We start from the raw sequence: 19,037 nt of genomic DNA on the forward strand, positions 1-19,037 counted from the left end.
AGCCCACCGTCCCAGGACACTCACTTGCTAAGGTTGCCACTGGCCACCTCCTCTGCCATCTCATCTCTGTCCTGCTGTGCCTGCCTCCGGGCTCGGTCTGAGGCAGCCAGTTCCTATGTGGACGGTCAAGAACAAAGGGGTAAGGGGTCAAGACACTGGTATTAACCTTTCTCTGTCCTTTGGCCTTTTCCTGCTGTGAGCCTGTGAGTCTCACCTTGGAAGGATTTTTCTTAGCACTGGCCACCAATGGTCCTTCTCCACATCTCTCATCACTGGGCCTCCTCCTACCCCCATGCTATTCACATGTCCTCCCTCCTACCCGACTGTGCCTTCTCTTCTGTGTCGCCTTGGACCCCGGACTTTTTCTTCACTTCAGCCTCCTGCTCCTGACTTCTTGGCTCCTGTCTGTCTTCCTCGTCTTTCTAGGACTACCCCTAGCAGTTCCTGCTCTGACTCCCAATAGCCCCCAGGACAAGATTCCCAACTCCGGAAGGCAGGAGACACAGGGAGCCACGCCTACTTCCAAAGTGTCCCCTCCCAAGACCTCCCGAAAAGCCCCGCCCATCCTCCAGGTACTCCAGTTAAGCCACACCCACTCTGGGGCCTCCCGCTGGGCCCTGCTCACATCTTACCTCCTGCAGCCGCAGCACCTCAGCTTCCAACCCCTTGAGCCTCTTCTCACTTTCCCTGCTCAGGGTAAACATCTCCTCGCGGGAGCTACGCGTCTCCTCCACCTCCCGCCACAGCTCCTTCATCTGGGCCTGGGTAGGTGAGGGCTTTGTCAAACTGTGACCAGAAACCCCACCCTTGAGGGAGCTGATTACCTGCTCAAGGCCAGGGCAAGCAGGGCCAGCACAGAGACCATTGTCTGCCCCAAAGCCTAGGCGTGCTGTGTGTGTGCCCTTGGGCCAATTCCACTCCTTCTCTAAGCCTTAGTTAACCTCTTAAAGTGAGCCACGACAGAATATTTAGCCTGTGGCTATGTGATCACTGCCTGGGAGTGTGAGGAGAGCCCAAGGCAAACTTTTTCTCCACCCAAGGGGAGTCCAGCACTGCTATAAGGAACCAGTGATAAAGAAGGTGGGCTACAGTGGTAAAAGTTATTATTATTATTACATGTCTGACGAAGGGGTTAAGCAAGGAATCTTTTTTCTGGATGTACAAACTGGCCCTTTTGACTGCTGCCCCATAGTAATATACCACAGGTACCTGTCGGTTTAAATGCCCTAGTATTGGCTGGGGGTGTGGTTCAATGATAGAGCCCTTGCCTAGAATCCCTCCCCCTGCCCGGCGAAGAGCAGGGGCGTGGCTCGTTGGTAAAGCCCCTGATTAGAATGCCCCAGAGAGCATTATTCACGGCGCTAGGTTCCATCATTAAATTTAACACCTAATTAAATGATGAGCTTAGATTTCAAAGCCTAGCATCTGAAATGAAGGAAATGCAAAATAAAAAAGAATGAACACACATCAGAAGCCAGCTTTTTCCGAGGCCACTAGCTAATCCGGCTCCTGCTGCCCGTGAAGGTGGTGGGACCAGACCTCCGACCCTGGATCCCTGGCTCCTCCCACCCTCGAGGTCCCCCTCACCTGCATCTTCTTCAGCTGCTTCACTGCCTCTTCCTTGCCCTGCCCAGCAGCAGATGTCTGTGCCTTCAACTCCTCCAGTTCCAACTCCAGCTTCTTGCGGGCAGCCATGGCCAGTGCCCTCTGCTTCCGTTCCTCATCGCGCTCTACCTCTGCGTCTCTCAGCTGGGGGCAGGGTCAGAGAGGTTAGAGATCATGGCAACCAGATTCCTCCTCTGTGACTCATCCTACCTAGGCCTTTTTGGTCCCTCCTGCCCTGTTTTATATCTATTTCCTTTATAAGATTCAAAAGCTCCCCTCCCTCCCCAAGGTAGTAAGCACCGGCTGAGGGAGAGGAGGCTCTTTTAGTGGGTTTGCACCACGTGCCTGGAGTCACACTTGCACCACGTGCCTGGAGTCACTCTCGCTGCTCTAAGCAAGCCCCAGTCAACTCAGTGGTTTACCAAGCTGGGCTGGAATCCTTTCTATGGCCACTCCATGTCCTTTCTATCAAAGGTAACATTCTATTTAAACTTCCAAAGGAAAAGTCAGCCACTTAGGCTGACAGTGAGGGGCAGGACGTGGGTGTGTCCTTGAGGCTGCACACTATGCTTGGTAAATGGTGTGTGTGCTAGGGAATGTTGACACACCCGCCGTGGCACGGGTGTGTCCCTGCCTCCTGGCAGAGCAGGAGGATGGCTCTCTGTGTAGGGGTGGACAGCAAGTGGACCCTGGTGAAAACGCTAACAGAGGGGAACTCCCTTCCCATGTGCTGTCACCAGGGTGGCGCAGGCACACTGTAGCCTCTTGCCAGACAGTACCTGCTTGGCCAGCTGCCTCCGCCTCTCCTCGCCAGCATCATCACGGCCCTGCAGGTCGCGTTCATGTTGAGCCTTCAGGGCCTGCACAGTCACCTCCAGGCGCAGTTTGGCATCCTCCGCGGCAGTCAGCTCATCCTCCAGTTCTGTCACCTGTGTCCGCAGGTCACTGGCTGCCTGTTCAGCCACCCTGCGGGCTCGCTCGAGCTCGTGCACCTGGTGGAGAGGGGGAGCCAGTGTGAGGCCTGGGCCAGGATTAAGATGGTGTCCTGAGTAGAGGGGAGGCCATGATGGAGACCAGAGTAGTAGCTGGTAGAGAAGCCTAAGTGAGTTAATTCTCTCATTCACACTATTTACTGAACACCAACCAGGCATCATCTTAAATGATCCGAGGACATTTTATGAAAGCCTATATGTGATGATTGGTTTTAGTTGTTTTTGTTTTAGGGTTTCAAGACAGGGCTTCTCTGCCTGTCCTGCCTGTCCTGGAACTCACTCTGTAGACAAGGCTGGCTTCGAACTTAAAGATCTGCCTTGCTTAGGTTCTAAAATGGTTCTCTCTCTCTCTCTCTCTCTCTCTCTCTCTCTCTCTCTCACACACACACACACACACACACACACACACACACACACACACACACGTTCGCCACAGTGTACATGAAAAGGTTAGAGGATAACTTGCAGGAATCAGTTCTCTCCCTCCACCACGTGGGTCACATAGCTCAAGGCTAGCCTGGTCTACAGAGTCCAGGGCTGCCAGGGTTACACAGAGAAACCCTGCCTCAAAATACAAACTAAGGTCAGCGGCCTTGGTGGCAAGCACCTTTCTCCTCTGGGCCATCTTGCTGACCCAGCGTCCTTGCATTTTATTTTACTATTCACAATGCCTTGAAACTTCTGGCGCAGAGACTAGGCTGTGTGGTAATGAACTCAACCACTGTCAACTTAGTCATCTGAGAGAAGAGCCCTGATTGAGGAATTGTCCAGTCTGTGGGCATCTGAGGGAGGGGGACTGTTTTGCTTATTAATTGATACAAGAGAGCCCAGCCCACTGTGGGCAGCAGCATTCCTAGTTAGGTGGGCTAGGCTATGTAAGGAAGTTAGCTGAACTGGGCAGTGGTGATGCATACTTTAATCCACGTGGATCTCTGTGTTCAAGGCTAGCCTGGTCTACAGAGTCCAGAACTGCCAGGATTACACAGAGAAACCCTGCCTCAAAATACAAAAAAGAAAGAAATAGAAAAGAAAGAAAAGAAAGCTAGCGGAGTGTGAGGGGGTCAGCATGCAGGGTTCCTCCATGTTCTGTTCAGCTTCTTGTCTTGATGTTTCGTCATCGAAATGGAAAGGCCATGAGAACATGCTTAAAAATCTATGACAGCAAGAAGTCCTCTTCCTTCTCCAGAGGCTCTTTCCCCTCAGGAACCCCATTGTGCTGTAGGTGGAGGGTCTCTGTTAATGCTCACCACCTCAGGGCCCCATTGTGACTGCCTGTAGCTGTGAGTCTATAATTCTCCCTAACGGTGCTCATGTGAGGTGTATCTTTGACTCAATCTTATTTCTACAAAGATGCTTTTAAAAAAATACGTTACTGGAGCCGGAGAGATGGTTCAGTGGGTAAGAGCACTGACTACTCTTCCAGAGAACCCAGGTTCAATTCCCAGCACCCACATGGCACTCACACTGTCTGTAACTCCAACTCCAGAGGATCTGACACCCTCACACTGTCAAGTCGGCAGAACACCAATAATGCATGTAAAAACAAATGTGTCTTTTTTTTTTTTTTTTTTTTTTGGTTCTTTTTTTCGGAGCTGGGGACCAAACCCAGGGCCTTGTGCTTCCTAGGCAAGCGCTCTACCACTGAGCTAAATCCCCAACCCCCAAATGTGTCTTTTTAAAGAATATAAAAAAGACACATTGCCATTGACTTTTAAAAATAAATAATAAATTATTTTAAATTATGTGCCTCCATGTTTGTGTATGGGTATGTGCATGTGTACATTCGGTACCCACAGAGGCCAGAAGGGGGCAGCAGATCCTTTGGAGCTGAGGGTTGTGAACCGCTGATGTAAGTGCTGGGAACTAAACCCAGGGCTTCTACCAGAGGTCACAGCCAGTGCTCATGACCACTGAGCCACCTTGTCAGTTCCTCCCAGTTGTCATGAACGCACTCTCCACCTCCATTCTTACATCAATTGGGGGCTTCCATATCTTCCAGGGAGGTTCTTATCAAAACCCCAAGAACCAGACACAACCTGTGGGAGACTCTGCTTAGCTGTCACCTCCTGGAGAAGCTGCCTTTGCCCTTCAGCCCTGCAACTCTAGCTGCTGCCAGCTGCTCCCATGATGGTCTCCCAGGCTCCAACATGCAGAGCACAGGGCTCATGTCCACCTATTTATTCCCTATCCCAGTGACCCACACTGAGACAGGTCAGCCAGGCCTAGAGGTGCAGGCCTGGGCACACGCAGAAGCTTGCATTTAATAGCGTCCCTACTGCGTATATGTGAGTGGCAATCTCGTTCTGTGTGTGACATATGTCTGGCAAGGTATGGTGGCACATACTTCAACACACAGAAGGCTGAGGCAGGAGGATTGCCAGGAGTCCTAAATCAACTTGAGATAAAAAAATAACAATGATGATGATGATGATGATGATGATGATCATGCTAATAATAGAAAAGCTGAGTGTTTCGGTGCGTGCCTTTAATCTTAGCAATTGGGAGGATCTCTTGAGTTCAAGGCTGACCCTACACAGCAAATTTTAGGACTGCTGGGGCTACATAGAAAAACCCTGTCTGGGGACTAGAGAGATGGCTCAAAGGTTAAGAGCACTGACTGTTCTTCCAGAGGTCCTGAGTTCAATTCCCAGCAACCACATGGTACCTCACAACCATTTGTAATGGGATCCGATGCCCTCTTCTGGTGTGCCATAAAATAAATAAATAAAATAAATTTCTTTTTTAAAAAAAGAAAGAGGGGTTGGGGATTTAGCTCAGTGGTAGAATGCTTGCCTAGGAAGCGCAAGGCCCTGGGTTCGGTCCCCAGCTCCAAAAAAAAGAACCAAAAAAAAAAAAAAAGAAAGAAAGAAAGAAAGAAAGAAAGAAAGAAAGAAAGAAAAATCCTGTAGGAGTGGTGGGGGAGGGGAAGCAAACAAATGAAAAAAGTTAAACAAAACTGTGTATGTGTGATGGAGTGAAATGACAATTTTTGAGTTTTGGCTTTTTTAGAAAGCACAGGGATATTACAAGAATACGTTTTTGTTCTAATCCCAGATGTGGGGATATGTGGCTACTTCAGACTGTCCACAGCAGCTGACTATGATTTGCCCCGTGCTCTGGCAGAGGTGTGATTTTGCCAGCAGGAGACAGTTCCTTACGATTGTGTGACATTTGGAATTCCGGGGGCTCTTCAGAGGGTCTATAAATGAGAGGGTCCCTGAGAGGCCGGGTGGGTTGTTAGTCATGGTTTGTTAAGCAGTCATGCACAAAGAAGAAGTAGATATCCTGATGGCGAAGATCACACTCGCCCCAAGGATCTCGATGCCCCTAATCAGCAGGGGTAGACTAATGATAGTCACCCCTTTCCCTCTATCTTTTTCTCTCTCCTGTTTAGTGTTAGGGGGAAGGGTAGAGAAGGGTGGAAAAAGAAGAACCCACCAAGTAACCAAAGTCCAGCTACAGTGGAGGAATTTGTTCACACCCTGCGAGTGTCTGCAGAACGCCCATCTGTCCTTTGGTGAGCAGATGACTGCATATCTGCTGTGTGAGCTTCCGTCCCCACTGTGCCCACAACCTGCTTACATTCTTGCCAACATCATCCTTGCTGCTTAGCAGTGCCTCCAGCTCAGCCCGCAGAGCACGGTTCTGCCTCTCCAGCTCCTCCCGTGCCTCCTGCTCCTCTTCCAGGGCCCGTGTCAGCGACAGGGCCCGGGCCTCTCGCTCCCGGCCTTCAGCCTCTACCCGTTCACGATCTTCCACAGCCCGTAGCACTGCAGCCTTCTCCTCTGCCAGGAGCTGCAGAGAAAAATGCAGGGGGAGATGGGTTGACTGGAAGGAGGGTGGGGAAGGGAGGTGGAGAGGGAGGAAAGAGAATACTTGAGAGAGACAGAGTTAGAAATAAAGAGGGACACACACACAAAGAGACACAAGAAATAGACAGGGGGAGAGACAGCTAGCCAGCCTCCTCTGCTGGCTACCAAGGCTGGAACTACAGATGGCCACCACACCCACCCAGCGTTTACATGGACGTTGGAGAGGCTGAACTGCACCTTCACTTTAACCAGGGTGGGCCACCTCATCGGCCCTCTGAAAATCTTTTAATCAGCCAGAAAGACACGTGACCTTCGCTACAGACACTGGGGACTGGAAACTCCCATCTGTAATTGATGGGCTTTTTGGGCATGGAAACCTAGGCAAGAATGGTTGAAAAGGGCTCTGTCTGACTTCTGGTTATGCCGCCACTTGCTGCCACCACGATCTTCTGACTCACAGAGCTGTCAGCAATAGCACTAATGGCTGAGAACCAAACCCTCCAAACCCATGAGCCAAAATAATGCTTTTTCCTCGCCAGTCGCCTCTAGTGCTTGCAGCAGTAACAGAATGCTGACAGGCATGCGAACCTCTGGCATCTGCAATGATTATTTTAATCCTCAAGGATGCGGTACGCTTGATAAGATTCCCACTTTCTAGATGGATAGACTGAGGCTGAAATGGGAGCAGCAACACACAGGACAACTGAGGCAGGGTGTAAGAACCCTCAGGGGCACAAGACAGGATGTTCTGTACACCTTTATTTAAACTGGGGCACTCAAGCAATGGGGTGACAGGCACAAGCTGGACACTCGCAGTGGCCTGCTTTATAGACTATTTTGTGGCAGAGTCAGCCCCTACCTGGCTGTGACACAACTCCTATGCCTACTTCAAAACTTATCTCAAATGTTCCCTCTGCTAGCAAAATTTTCCCGATATTCAAATGGGCTTCTGGTTCCTCAGGGTGGCATTCACCTGGTCAAACTTTCGCTGCTTCTTCTCCAGTGTGCTCAGGAGCTGTTTCTGCTGCCCCAGGTCCACAGTGGCGTCGTCCAGCTCCTGCTGCAGCCGCCGCCGGGCTCGCTCCAGTCTTTCTACAGCCTCAGTCTTTTCTGCCAGGCGCTGGGCCAGGGTCTCTGCCTCCCGGGCTGCACGGCGCCGAGCCTCCTCCCCAGCCTCCAGCACGGCAGCCTCTTCTTCCTGGCGTCGCCGCCATTCAGAGAGCTGCAGGGAGGAGAAAGGTGATGGTGGTGAGTGACTGTGGTGTGGGCTTCTGGCACCCCATGTCCTGGATGCAAACTGAGGCCTAAAGACAGGAAGGAGCTGACCACTGGGCCCTCCTGCCTCAAAGCAGTTGAGACCCTGAGAACTATCAGCCTAGCTCTTCCAGGGTACTGGCACCCTCAGCATGACCAAGCACTCAGTCTAAATGGGATTTGCCGTTGGGTCCCCCAGACCAAGGCAAAGTGACAAAGGCTGAGGAAGAAAAAAAAGAAGAAGAGGAAAAGAAGAGGAAAAAGAGGAGGAGGGACAGGAGGAGATAGTCTGGGAAATACATAGGGTGGGGAAGGGTCTCCATTGGAGATGGGTTTTGAAGTACACGTAGGAGCCTGCCTGTGGAAGGCTCACTCATTCATTCTGCTGGCGTTTCTTAAGACTTCCCATACATATCAGGGTCAGTTAATAGATGGGATACATAATCTGGTGAGGAGACACATGGGTAGAACAGTCACAGCCCAAGGTGGCCAAAATTTAGCCAGAGTAAAACGGAGGGTGGATGGGACAAGTAACCGACTAAGAGGAAGGGAAGATCGTAAGCCTGAAAGAGCCAAGGTCTGCAGACATTACTGGATAATACAGCCAGAGGCTCTGTCCAGGGTACTGGGGAGCCATAGCAGGCTGTGAGGCAGGGTGGGGGAGTCCTTGTGCTACCTAGGGAGAGCGGAGGAGGTTCAGCAGGGCAGGGTTCATCACCCACACTGTGCACTGTGGAGTAGGGATGTCAGGGGCAGGCTTGGCAGTGGGGACATAGCCAGGGAGGCATGGGGGCCGTGGTCCCTGGACGGGATTTACTGCCCACCTGGGCCTGTGTGGTCTGCAGCTCTCGGCCAGCCCGTTCCCTGGCAACCACCTCCTCTTCCATCTGCTCCCGAAGCCCGGCTGCCTCGGCCTCCAGGGCACGCACACGGGACCCCAAAGCCAGCTTTGCCCTGGTCTCCTCCTGCAGCAGTTCCTGTGGGAGGAAGGGATGAGGGGGTCAGGTGGAGTCAGTGGCAGAGTAGAGGATGGGGGTGGGAGAGACGAGCAGGGTCACCTGGGTGTCGTGCAGCTGGGACTCTGCACTGCTCAGCTCCTTGCTCAGCCTGATGGCCTTGGACTCAGCCTCACTTAGGGCTGTGGACACGCTCTCAAGTTCCACCTGCGAAAAGGAGAAAATGCAGCTGGCCAGGGTAGTTCAACATGGTGGGCCTTATCCACACCTCTGCCCCAAATCCTAGCTGTAAGCATGGTGGGAAGCCAGTGCCATGGCCAGGGTCTAACACAGTATTAACACAGAGGCCAAGTATTAGGTGTTCCTAGAGGAGAGGAATTTCTGGCCCCTGTGCTTATAGGGAAATTGCTGTGCTCAAGCCTGATCCAAAGAGGGAACCACAGCCAAATGAGGGAATACTATTCAGCAATGAAAAAGGATGAGGGATTTGGGTGTGGTGGCTCAAGACTTTAATCCCAGAATTTGGGGGGAGCCAGAGGCAAGGGGATCTCTGTGAGTTCAAGACTAGCCCGGTCTACAGAGTGAGCTCCAGCACAGCCAGCGCTACGCCGCATAGTAACCCTGTTTCAAAAGTGGAAAATATTTGAACCAAGCTAGACTGGGGTGGAGTCTTTTCTTTTTTCTGTCCTTGCTGCTCTATTTAGAGTGAAACTGTTCAGTCCTCCCAGGATTAGTTACATGGCACCCCTTGCCCCTGCCCACCTGGGCTCTCTGTAGCTTCTCAGCAGCCTCAGCCCGAGCCCTCTCGGAATCGCTGGATCGGCCCTGGACCTCCTGTAGCTGGGACTCCAGGCGTCGCCTCTTCTGCTCACCCTCCTGTCTTGAGGTCTGCAGGCTGCTCAGCTCCGTCTTAAGTTCAGACACCTCAGCCTCCAGGGAGAGCCGGGTCTTCTCCCACACACTTTTGCCCTGCATGGAGTGGGTGGAGCTGTTGAGGCTCTAACTCAGAGCCTCCGCACGCTCACCACCATTGCTCACCCCTCATCCCCTTGAGTTTTCATTCAATAGTCTCTTTTCAATTCACACTTATTAAAGGCTATCTCCCGGAGAGTGGCCGGCTGCCACCTACTCACCCTCCGTGCTTGCTCCAACTGCTCTGTCAGCTCCACCAGGGCCTGGCTATGCCTCTGTCTCAGCTCCTGCATGGCCACCTCGTGAGTCCGGGCCTCCTCTTCCAAAGTCTTTTTCAGCTCTGTCACCTCCTGCTCCCTCTTGGACCTTTGATGTGGGCAGAAGAGAGGGGACAGGAATGTAGAGCAAAGGACTGTGGGATGTGAAGAGAACCAGACATGGTCTCCTCCTCCATTTCCTCCAAGGATGGGCCTGTAGTTTGTGCTCCCCAACAGCTCATGAGTCCCAACACCTCAGTGCTCAGCTGGAGGCGCTGTTTGGCAAGATGGACAAGGGGTTCAGCTGACACAGGGAGGCTGAGGGTTATAGTCAGCCTGGATTCCTGCCAGAGTGCATCTGCTGTTCTGTCAGGATGGCAGCCAGCCCTACCACAAGCTCCTCCACCACAGACAGGAAACACTCCTGCCAGCATGGAAGCCACTTCCCTGCCATGAAATCATGAGCTAAAACAGACCTGCCCTCTCAAGTCACCTCTTGTCAGGTTATATAACAAATACATTTCCCAAGGTATCTGGGTGGTGATACAAAAGGGTGTGTGTTGTAAAGTGTCACCTCCTATTTATTCCTCAAACCCTACTCAAAGGGCCATTCCTCAGCAATGTCCTTCCAGAGTATCTCCCACAGACGTGGCTTAAATCTCTTGTATTACTTAAATGTATGTGTATGGGTATGTACATGTGACTGCAGTGCCCAAGGAGGCCAGAAGGGGTGTCATATCTCCTGAAGCTGGAGCCACAGGAAGTTGTAAACCACCATGTGGGTGCTGAGAACTGAACTCAAATCTTCTGTAAAAGAAGCCAGTGTTCTTAACCACTGAGCCATCTCTCCAGTCCCTAGATTCACTTAAGAGTTGGCATTGGTGGGGTTGGGGATTTAGCTCAGTGGTAGAGCACTTGCCTAGCAAGTGCAAGGCCCTGGGTTCGGTCCCCAGCTCCAAAAAAGAAAAAAAGAAAAGAAAAAAAAAAGAGTTGGCATTGGGACTGGAGAGATGACTCCATGGTTAAGAGCCCCGACTAGTCTTCCAAAGGTCCCCGAGTTCAGTTCCCAGCAGTCATATGATGGCTCACAACCATCAGTAATGGGATCTGATGTCTTCTGGGGTATGTGAAGACAGCTGCAGTGTGCTCACATAAATAAAATGAGTACGTCTCTTTATTAAAAAGAGAGGGTTAGCCACCTTTAATCCCAACACTTGGGAGGCAGAGGCAGGCAGATCTCTGTGACTTTGAGGCCAGCTGGGTCTACAGAGCAAATTTCAGGACACCCAGGGCTGTTGCGCAAAGAAACTATGTCTCAAGAAGCCCAAATCAAACAAACAAACAAACAAACAAACAAAGAAAAGTTCTCTAAGAATGGGGTAGCCTGAGGACAAGGCTCAGGTCTGACTCTTCAATCCACATCTTCAGAGCTGGTACCTGTGTGCGTGTGTGTGCGTGTGTGTGCGTGTGTGTGCGTGTGTGTGCGTGTGTGTGCGTGTGTGTGCGTGTGTGTGCGTGTGTGTGCGTGTGTGTGCACGCGCGCGTGTGTGGCCTCTGTCCAGATGTGCCACACCCTCCCTGTCCCATCCACTATTCTCCTATGCCCACCCACCACATCTTCTTACCGCAGCTCCTGCTGGGCGTTGGTGGAATCCAGCGTGTCCTCTAGCTCCCCGCGGAGCGCCTCCAACTCCTCGCCCAGGTCCCGGCGCTGCTTCTCCGCCTTGGCCCTGGCTACCCGCTCAGCTTCCAGGTCCTCCTGGGCCTCAGCAAGGCCAGCCTGTGCCTCTCGCAGAGACTTGAGCAGCTGAGCACGGGCACCACCCTCCTCCTCTGCCCTGGGGGTTGTGACAAGGACCAAGAAGGGGGTTGGTACTCAGGCAGAGCGGAGGGTGATGTTTGGGGGCTGGAGAGATCAGATGTGGGTTCAAGTCCTAGCTCTGTCTCTGGCCATGTGACTCCTATTCCCAAATCCTTTCTATTCATATTCCTGGGTGTGCAGCAGAACCCACAGTTCCCCCAGGTGGCACTGGGCTCCTGCCCTGTGCCCAGCGCCTTTGTGGGTCTTTGGGGAGTGGTTGCTGCTGTTTTCCAGGACGGGATCTTTCTAAGTTGCTCAGGCTAGACTTGAACTCATGACAAAGCTCCTGTCTCAGCTTCCCAAGTGCTGGATCATTTTAACTTCTGTGTGTACAAGTAGAGGTCAGAAGTATCCTCAAGGGGCTGGGGATTTAGCTCAGTGGTAGAGCGCTTACCTAGGAAGCGCAAGGCCCTGGGTTCGGTCCCCAGCTCCGAAAAAAAGAACCAAAAAAAAAAAAAAAAAGAAGTATCCTCAAATCATTTTTCCACCTTAATTTTTTTTAAAGATTTATTTTTATTTTATGCGAACGAGTGTGTGTGCTCTATGTCTGCAGTGCCCAAGGAGGCCAGAACAGAATGTCAGATTCCATAGAACCGTGGTTACAGACAGTTGTGGGCCTCCAGGTGGGGGCAAGAGCAGCCAGTGCTCTTAACCACTGAGCTATCTCCAGCCTTTCTAATTCACATTTTCTTTGCGATGGAGCTGTACCCACAGGCCAAGGTATCTTGGAAGGCCTCCCATGTAGTACGGTCAATGTGTTTCAAATAAGCAGCATCATGGCTTGCACACAGCAGTGGCTCAACAACTGTGTGTGGAGCCCTCGCAGTTGAGGTCCCTCACATGCTGTGTCTTTGTCGAGGCAAGGGGAGGAGGGACCGCTCCTGGGGAGGCTCACCTGACCAGGGCCGACTGCAGCTCTTCCTCCTTGCGGCCCAGCTGTATGAGCAGCTCCTCTGCCCTCTGCTTCTGCTCCATCATCTGTTCCTGAAGCTCTGAGCTCTCCCCATCCAGCCGTCGCTTCAGCTTCTCTAGTTCCTGGCGGCCTTTCTCCTCTTTCTTCAGTCGGTCTGCAGGCATCAGGACAGGCAAGGGCTGCAGACAGAGGCCTGGCACCACCTCCTCCTCCCTCTGACCCTCTCCAATCCTCCTCCTCCCTCTGACCCGCTGCCCGCAGGTCTTCAGTATGCACACAGCCCACCCTGGCTCCCGGCTGCTTACCTTCCATGTCTGCGATTGTGGCTTCATATTTGACCCTCAGCTTGTTAAGGCTTTTGACTTTCTCTTCCTCTTCTGCTGCCTGTGAGGAGAACTCAGCCAGGCGCTCCTCCAGCAGCCTCCGCTCCTGGGGACAGAAGAGACTCAGGACCCTTGCTTTCCCGCCATCTCACCAGCATCTGCCCTTCCCAGTCTTCCTTCCACCCCTCCCTCCTCTCCATCCTGGGGTCTGGACCCAGCCTACCCAGTCACAGGGACTCTTTGATGTCATTAAGCACAGGGAGGGATGTGGGCTGCTCTTATGAACAACACTTCGGGCCATCCCCATGTGGTAGTGAATCCTCACCATCACCCCTCCAACCCCTGCCTCCAGCAGGAACCCATCTTGCTTTGGCATGCCCATGGCCCCCGGAGGCTTCTCTCGCTGACCCAGGCCCCACCTTGCTCAGCTTGGAATTCTGGTCTTCCAGGAGCAGCAGATCCTCCTCAAACTTCTTCATCTTGGCCTCTGTGGTCACTTTCTCCAGCTGCAGTTTCTGCCGGGCACCCTCCTCTGCTTCTAGGTGGGTCTCCAGCTCCTGTGGTGGGTGGAGGGGATGGGGACCCCAGGGCTGTGGCTTTACACATGTCAATGCCCTGGGTGACTGGGCAGCATCAAGCTTCTCCTTGTCTCCCCGTTTTGCTCACTCATTGGCTTGACAAGCACTTACTGAGTGTCTAGTGTATACCAGACACCATTATAGACCCCTAAGATGGGTAACGATTTCTATTCATGCAGAAAAAGAACTCGAGTGTTCCCTTAGTGCACACAGATTTGAGAGAGTAGTCACAGGAGGGTGGCCTACTGGGGTCAGGGCCGAAGACAGAGGCTGAATCCTGAGGAAGGGACTTAATAGAGGGATCCAGCAGTACCTGAAGCTGATTCTAGTTCCTCCACCATTTGAATGAACTCTACTTAGTCTTTGTGCTTTAGACCCTCGGAGCCGAGCTGTGCGGTGGGGTGGACAGGGGTGTCTGGGCCCCCACACCTGGATGTGCTGCTGCAGCCTCTTCTTCTCGCTCTGTAGCTGCCGGCTGCACTCTTCTTCCTCGCCCACTCGTGCCTCCAGCTCTGTCACCACCAGCTCCAGCTCCTGCTTCCGGGCAGCCAATCGTGCCCGTGTCTCCTCCGCCTCAGAGCACAGCTCCGCTTCCGCTCGCAGCTGCTCAGCCAGGCGCGCACGCTCCTCCTCTAGCTGTGGACGGCGGGTACCATTCAGGGGCCTCTCTCAGGCTGTGCCCACATCCCCACCTCTTACCTCCCACCACCCAGCCTGGGTGCAGCAGACCCTGCCCCTTAAGCCCTGGCCTCCGCCCCTCATCCACACAGCTCTGTCATAGCTCCACATTCACCATTCGACCCCTACTGTCTTCAACTCGCTGCACTCATCAAAGCCCCATCTCAAGGCCTAAAGCCAACCTTGAACCCCATCCCTGCCCATAGGAATCCTGTCCATCACACAGGCCCTGCCTAGTAGCCTCACTTGCCCTCCCAGCCCGACCCTGACACACACGCACGGCCCCACCTCCTCATCCCCTTCGTTCTGCCCTTCATATCCTGCCCCACTCCAAGCCATACTCTTCACCGTCTTGACCATGCCCTTATGCCCAACCACTTCCCCACACTCCCACTCCTTCTGTGGAAGTGGCTCAACTCAAGAGCCCTGCCCCTCATACCATGGCCACACCCACACAGACCCACTCTTCTGCGAGGCCTCCCTCCTTATGTCACATGGCCTCTCCTCACCTGTGCCACTCGACCCTGCAGTTCCCCCACTTCACGGGCGCTCTGCTGCTGCAGCTCCTGAACTTTCTGTAGCTCCTGGGCTCGCGCCTGCAGCACCTCATCCTGCCGTGTCACCTGCAGCAGGGGCTTCACCTGGGGAAAAATACAGTAGCTCCAGAAAGGGGAACCCACCACACGCCTGCAGCCTGCCACCTTTGCTGATGTATCCCTGTGAACCCGAGGGTGGTCTGGAGACCACTGGCTCCTTCTGGATCCAGCTGCACCTGAAACTGTGTGTACTTTTGATCTGTTGCTTTGTTTGATGGTAGTGGTTTTACACGTTTGATGGAATCAGTTTCCTCCTACCACAGTCTGGGTCCTGGGGATTGAACTCATGCCATCAGGCTTGGGGGCAAGCATCTTTAATCTGCTGAGCCATGATATTATCCCCCTTCCCTTTTTTTTTTTTTTTTTTTTTTTTTTCCTGAGACAAGAGCTTAGGTAGTCCTGGCTAGAATCAAACACTATATGTAGCCACAGATGACCTAGAACACCCGATCCTCCTGTCTCCGGAGTTCTGGGGTGACAGTTTAATGCATGTTGAGCAAGCGCACTTCTAACTGAGCAAAGGCCAAGGCCTCCACCCATCCTCTCCAATGTGCAGAGATTCCAGGCGAGCTTAACCCCACCCTCCCCCCCACCCTCCCGTGTCCTGCATCAGACTAGTTTAAACCACTTGCTGTCTAAAGAATCCTGGGTTACAGGCGGGCAGAGGGGCTCCAATGCGCAGACGCTGAGAGCGGAGTGCCCCTCCCACCCGGAGCTGAGGCGACCGTGAGCTGAGGCGTCCCGGAGCTGAGGCGCAGGCCCAGCCTCCCTCACCTTGATGAACAGTCTCCACCACTGCCAGTTCCTCAGCTTGAGGTAGGCGGCACAGTTTCTCTGCATCACCCTCAGAGCACTCTGCTGCTGCTGCCTCCTCTGGAAAGCCCTGTGGGGACACCGCTGAGAGTGGGGGCTGGCCCCCAGAAAGCAGCCACTCTACCCTTGATTGTTTGGGGGACATGGGGGTCTCATGTAGCTTGGGCTGACTTTGAACTCTTGATTCCCCAACTCCACCTCCACAGCTCAGGAGTGACAAGCGTACATCCCAGTGAGGATGGGACCAGGGTCTCACCAACACTAGGTGAGCCCCGCAGCCACTGCGCTGAACGCTCACCACAGCAGACTTTACAATCAATCTTACACATCCTGCCTTGGCTCTGCCCAGCCTCAGCCTCCCTTTCTTCTCAGTCCATCCTCGCACACTGACCCTGCCCTTGGCTCATAGCTCTCCACATTCCCCAGGGACCCAGGGTAAGGTCCCAAGCCTCCAGCCTGGGTCTGGGCCGCCAGAAGAGAGATCGTTCTATGACTGTCTGCATCTGAGACAGGCCAGGTGCCCCACCATGGGGCTCTTACACACACCAGCTTCTCATTCTCTTTCATCAAGATATTTCACCCCTCCAGTTGGGGTCCTGAGCAACAATGTATCCTGCTGGACCCCGACCTTTTGAACTCCTGCAGCATGCAGCACCCCAGCTTCCTCTGAAAGTTTGCTGGCCTCAGCCCAGCCTTGGCCCACAACACCTGACACAGCATGGCGTCCCTCACCTACGGGCCAGGTAGCCCCGTGCCGCTGCCTGAAAAGATACTATGATGTCGGTGACCTTGAGATCTCGCTCCTCCTCCAGTTGAGCTAGGACCCCTGCCCGGAAGAAGATCTTGCTTTGGCCAACACGGTACAAGTTGGGGTCTAGCTCCAGGGCCTGGATCTGGGGGGTGAGCGTGGGGAGGGGGGGGAGAAAAAGAAATTGTATGAGGAAGGACAATGGGGCAGTCCCCCACACACCTGGATCCCCTTCCAGACCCTACACCTGCCACAGACCCTACTCCCATGCTATGGGCTCCACCCTATCATACAGGGCTTACGAAACAGCTTTCTGAAGGCCCAACGCTTCCTGCTTTTCATACATCCCACCCCAATGCCAAAGGCCCAAAACCTGCCCATGGGGTTAGCACCACCTTCATCTACAGGCCCCGCCCCCAGCAAGAGAAATCCCTCCCCACTCCAGCCATGGGCCCTACCCACTAAACAGGCCTCACCTCAGACCACAAAGCCCCATCCCTCCACAATCCCGCCCCCAAACTCAGCCCCGCCCCTACATACCATCTTCTCACAGGCCTGTTTGCCGTCCATGAAGCCCTTGGGAATGGCGTTCGGGGTGAGGATTTCATAGCTGCAACCAGAGGGGAGGGTAGAGGGGAAAAGGGCCGCAGTGGCATGAGAGACCATATAAACAAGGCTTGGTAGACATCAGGAATGCAAACCACATCACTGGGATGGGACACTTGGAATCTTGGTTTTTTTTTTTTTTTTTTTTTTTGAGACAGGATCTCATTTTGTAACGTTGGCTGCCCTGAAACTCACTATGTAGACCAGGCCTGGCCTTCAAAGGATTTTCCTGTATTTGCCTCCCAAGAGCTGAAGACACTATGCCCAGCTTCTACTTCTGTTTTAAGTATAGAGGATCGCGCACTGAAGTGACCCTAAGTAGAGCTGGCACCCTAGGCGCCTTTCACGCTGATCCTTTCTCAGGTGCATCCAGCCCCCAAGCTGAGATAGCATTTGTAGGGACTTGGCTCCCATCCTGCCCAGTCCCCTGAAGCCCTTTGCTGGCCCTGCTCACCGCTGCCGGAACTCCTGAAAGAGGATGCGGTTGGGGAAACCTTGGCGACAGATGCGGATACCCTCGAGGACACCATTACAACGGAGCTGGTCCAGCACCAGGCGCGGCTCCAGTTTCCCAGCCTGCAGGGGTGTCGGCAGGGTCAGTGGTGGCCACCAGGGGTGCCACAAGCTGGCCTGTGGCAAGTATTTACCACTGATCCACACCCCCAACCTCTCACTGGGGGATTCTAGAAAGAAACTTTATTAGTGAGCAACATACTGTTTTTACTTATTTGAAACACGGCGTTATTAAGTTGCCCAGACTGTCTTTGAACTGGTGCCATAGGAGAGATCGGTACTGAACTTAACAGTTATTCTATCTTATTGTCCCTAGTGCTAAACTGACGGGCCTGTGCCACCTCCTATCCAAGCAGCTTTCTTCCACCCCTTATTCCCACCATGTTCCCACCCGCCTCTGGGACAGAGGCACAAGCTTGGAAAACAAGCTCTTCCCTGCTTGGAAAACTACCTAGGCTATCAGTTCAGTCCCCTCCCCTCCAGGGAGCCTTCTGTGACTCCCTGGCTAGGTAAAATCCAAGTGACCTTCTCACGCCTTCAGTCACCTGCACTTCACTCTGGGAGCTGGGTTGTATGTGTAGTTTGTTCAGTACCCCTTTTGCTCTGTCTACCAGCAAGTGTGAGAACTCGGTGATCTCCCTTCATCCTTAGCTCCTCGAAGGACACAGCAGAAGAGGCTCTCCTTGTCTCTCTGCCACTGTGTTCTGTTTCTGCCACATAGTGGACACTCAAAAACTTTACGTGACAGAAGCAGAGAGCCCAGACATGGCAGCCACTTATACCCACTCACAGAGCACACCTCCCACTCACCCTCTTCTCATGATTGGGAACGATGCAGCGGACAAAACTAGGGTTGGTGTTGCTGAGCGTGGCCATGAGGCGGCTCAGGGATTCTTTGTAGAGCTGCCCCACGGTCCGGAACATTCCACGGCGGGGGCGGCCTCCCGGGGGGCCATCTCCAAGGCTGCTCACTTGCTCCAGCCCCACGATGCCCTCCACTGTAGAGGGACGAAGAAGTGTACAAAAAGATTAAGGTCAGCCAGCCATAAATCCTGCCATCCTCCTGCCTCAGACTCCAGAGTGCTGGGCCGGAGTCACCACACCCAGCTTCTTAGAGTCAGCTTTAAGGAGTGGAGTTAGCCAAGGTAGAGCATCTTGCTGTTTACAGGGCCCAGCATGTCGCACAGAGCACTGCTCCTTGGGTTTGGGGCTTGGGGTACAGTTGACAGGCAGACAGCCAGCCATAAATGCAGCAACTGGCCTCAAGGTCACATAGGTCAGAAAGTAGAGACCCAGGGCCAGATCCTGATAATGAGTCTAGGTGTACCCTGCCACTGCTGACTCTCCCCAGGTTCAAGTCTTTTTGGTGTCCCTATGCTGTCAGTCATTTTCAAAACATCAGATCTCATTGACTGGGTTTCTACAGCATAAGGAAGAGCTGGGTTTAAATCCCTACTCTATCACTTACTGGCTGTGTGACCTTGAGCAAACTGCATAACCTCTCTGTGCTTGTTTCCTTGTTTACACATTAGGTGCTCAGGAAATGCCCTTTTTTAAAAAATTGTTTACTTATTATGTATACAGCTTTCTGCCTGCATGTATGCCTGCAGGCCAGAAGAA

At 53.1% G+C, this 19,037-nt stretch overlaps 1 protein-coding gene across 8 annotated transcripts in view; it reads right to left on the bottom strand.

Annotated features, from left to right (window-relative positions):
* Nucleotides 1-19,037, bottom strand: part of Myh14 (myosin heavy chain 14) — a 62,571-nt gene that overhangs the window by 7,729 nt on the left and 35,805 nt on the right. For all 8 annotated transcript variants that reach the window (NM_001437870.1, NM_001100690.1, NM_001437869.1 and 5 more), the window contains 21 exons: nt 18,228-18,415; nt 17,359-17,480; nt 16,839-16,908; nt 16,283-16,443; nt 15,512-15,620; nt 14,651-14,782; nt 13,893-14,099; nt 13,305-13,442; nt 12,868-12,991; nt 12,545-12,716; nt 11,414-11,626; nt 9,753-9,897; nt 9,382-9,588; nt 8,722-8,826; nt 8,488-8,640; nt 7,383-7,631; nt 6,180-6,392; nt 2,385-2,597; nt 1,588-1,749; nt 633-761; nt 25-113 (listed from right to left, as the gene is read on the bottom strand). In NM_001437870.1, the coding sequence (NP_001424799.1) occupies nt 25-113; nt 633-761; nt 1,588-1,749; nt 2,385-2,597; nt 6,180-6,392; nt 7,383-7,631; nt 8,488-8,640; nt 8,722-8,826; nt 9,382-9,588; nt 9,753-9,897; nt 11,414-11,626; nt 12,545-12,716; nt 12,868-12,991; nt 13,305-13,442; nt 13,893-14,099; nt 14,651-14,782; nt 15,512-15,620; nt 16,283-16,443; nt 16,839-16,908; nt 17,359-17,480; nt 18,228-18,415 (3,301 nt within the window). The remainder of the gene's footprint in view (nt 1-24; nt 114-632; nt 762-1,587; nt 1,750-2,384; nt 2,598-6,179; nt 6,393-7,382; nt 7,632-8,487; nt 8,641-8,721; nt 8,827-9,381; nt 9,589-9,752; nt 9,898-11,413; nt 11,627-12,544; nt 12,717-12,867; nt 12,992-13,304; nt 13,443-13,892; nt 14,100-14,650; nt 14,783-15,511; nt 15,621-16,282; nt 16,444-16,838; nt 16,909-17,358; nt 17,481-18,227; nt 18,416-19,037) is intronic.

The sequence above is a fragment of the Rattus norvegicus genome, chromosome 1 (genome assembly GCF_021556685.1).
Source record: "Rattus norvegicus strain SHRSP/BbbUtx chromosome 1, alternate assembly SHRSP_T2T, whole genome shotgun sequence".
Classification (NCBI taxonomy): Eukaryota; Metazoa; Chordata; class Mammalia; order Rodentia; family Muridae; genus Rattus; species Rattus norvegicus.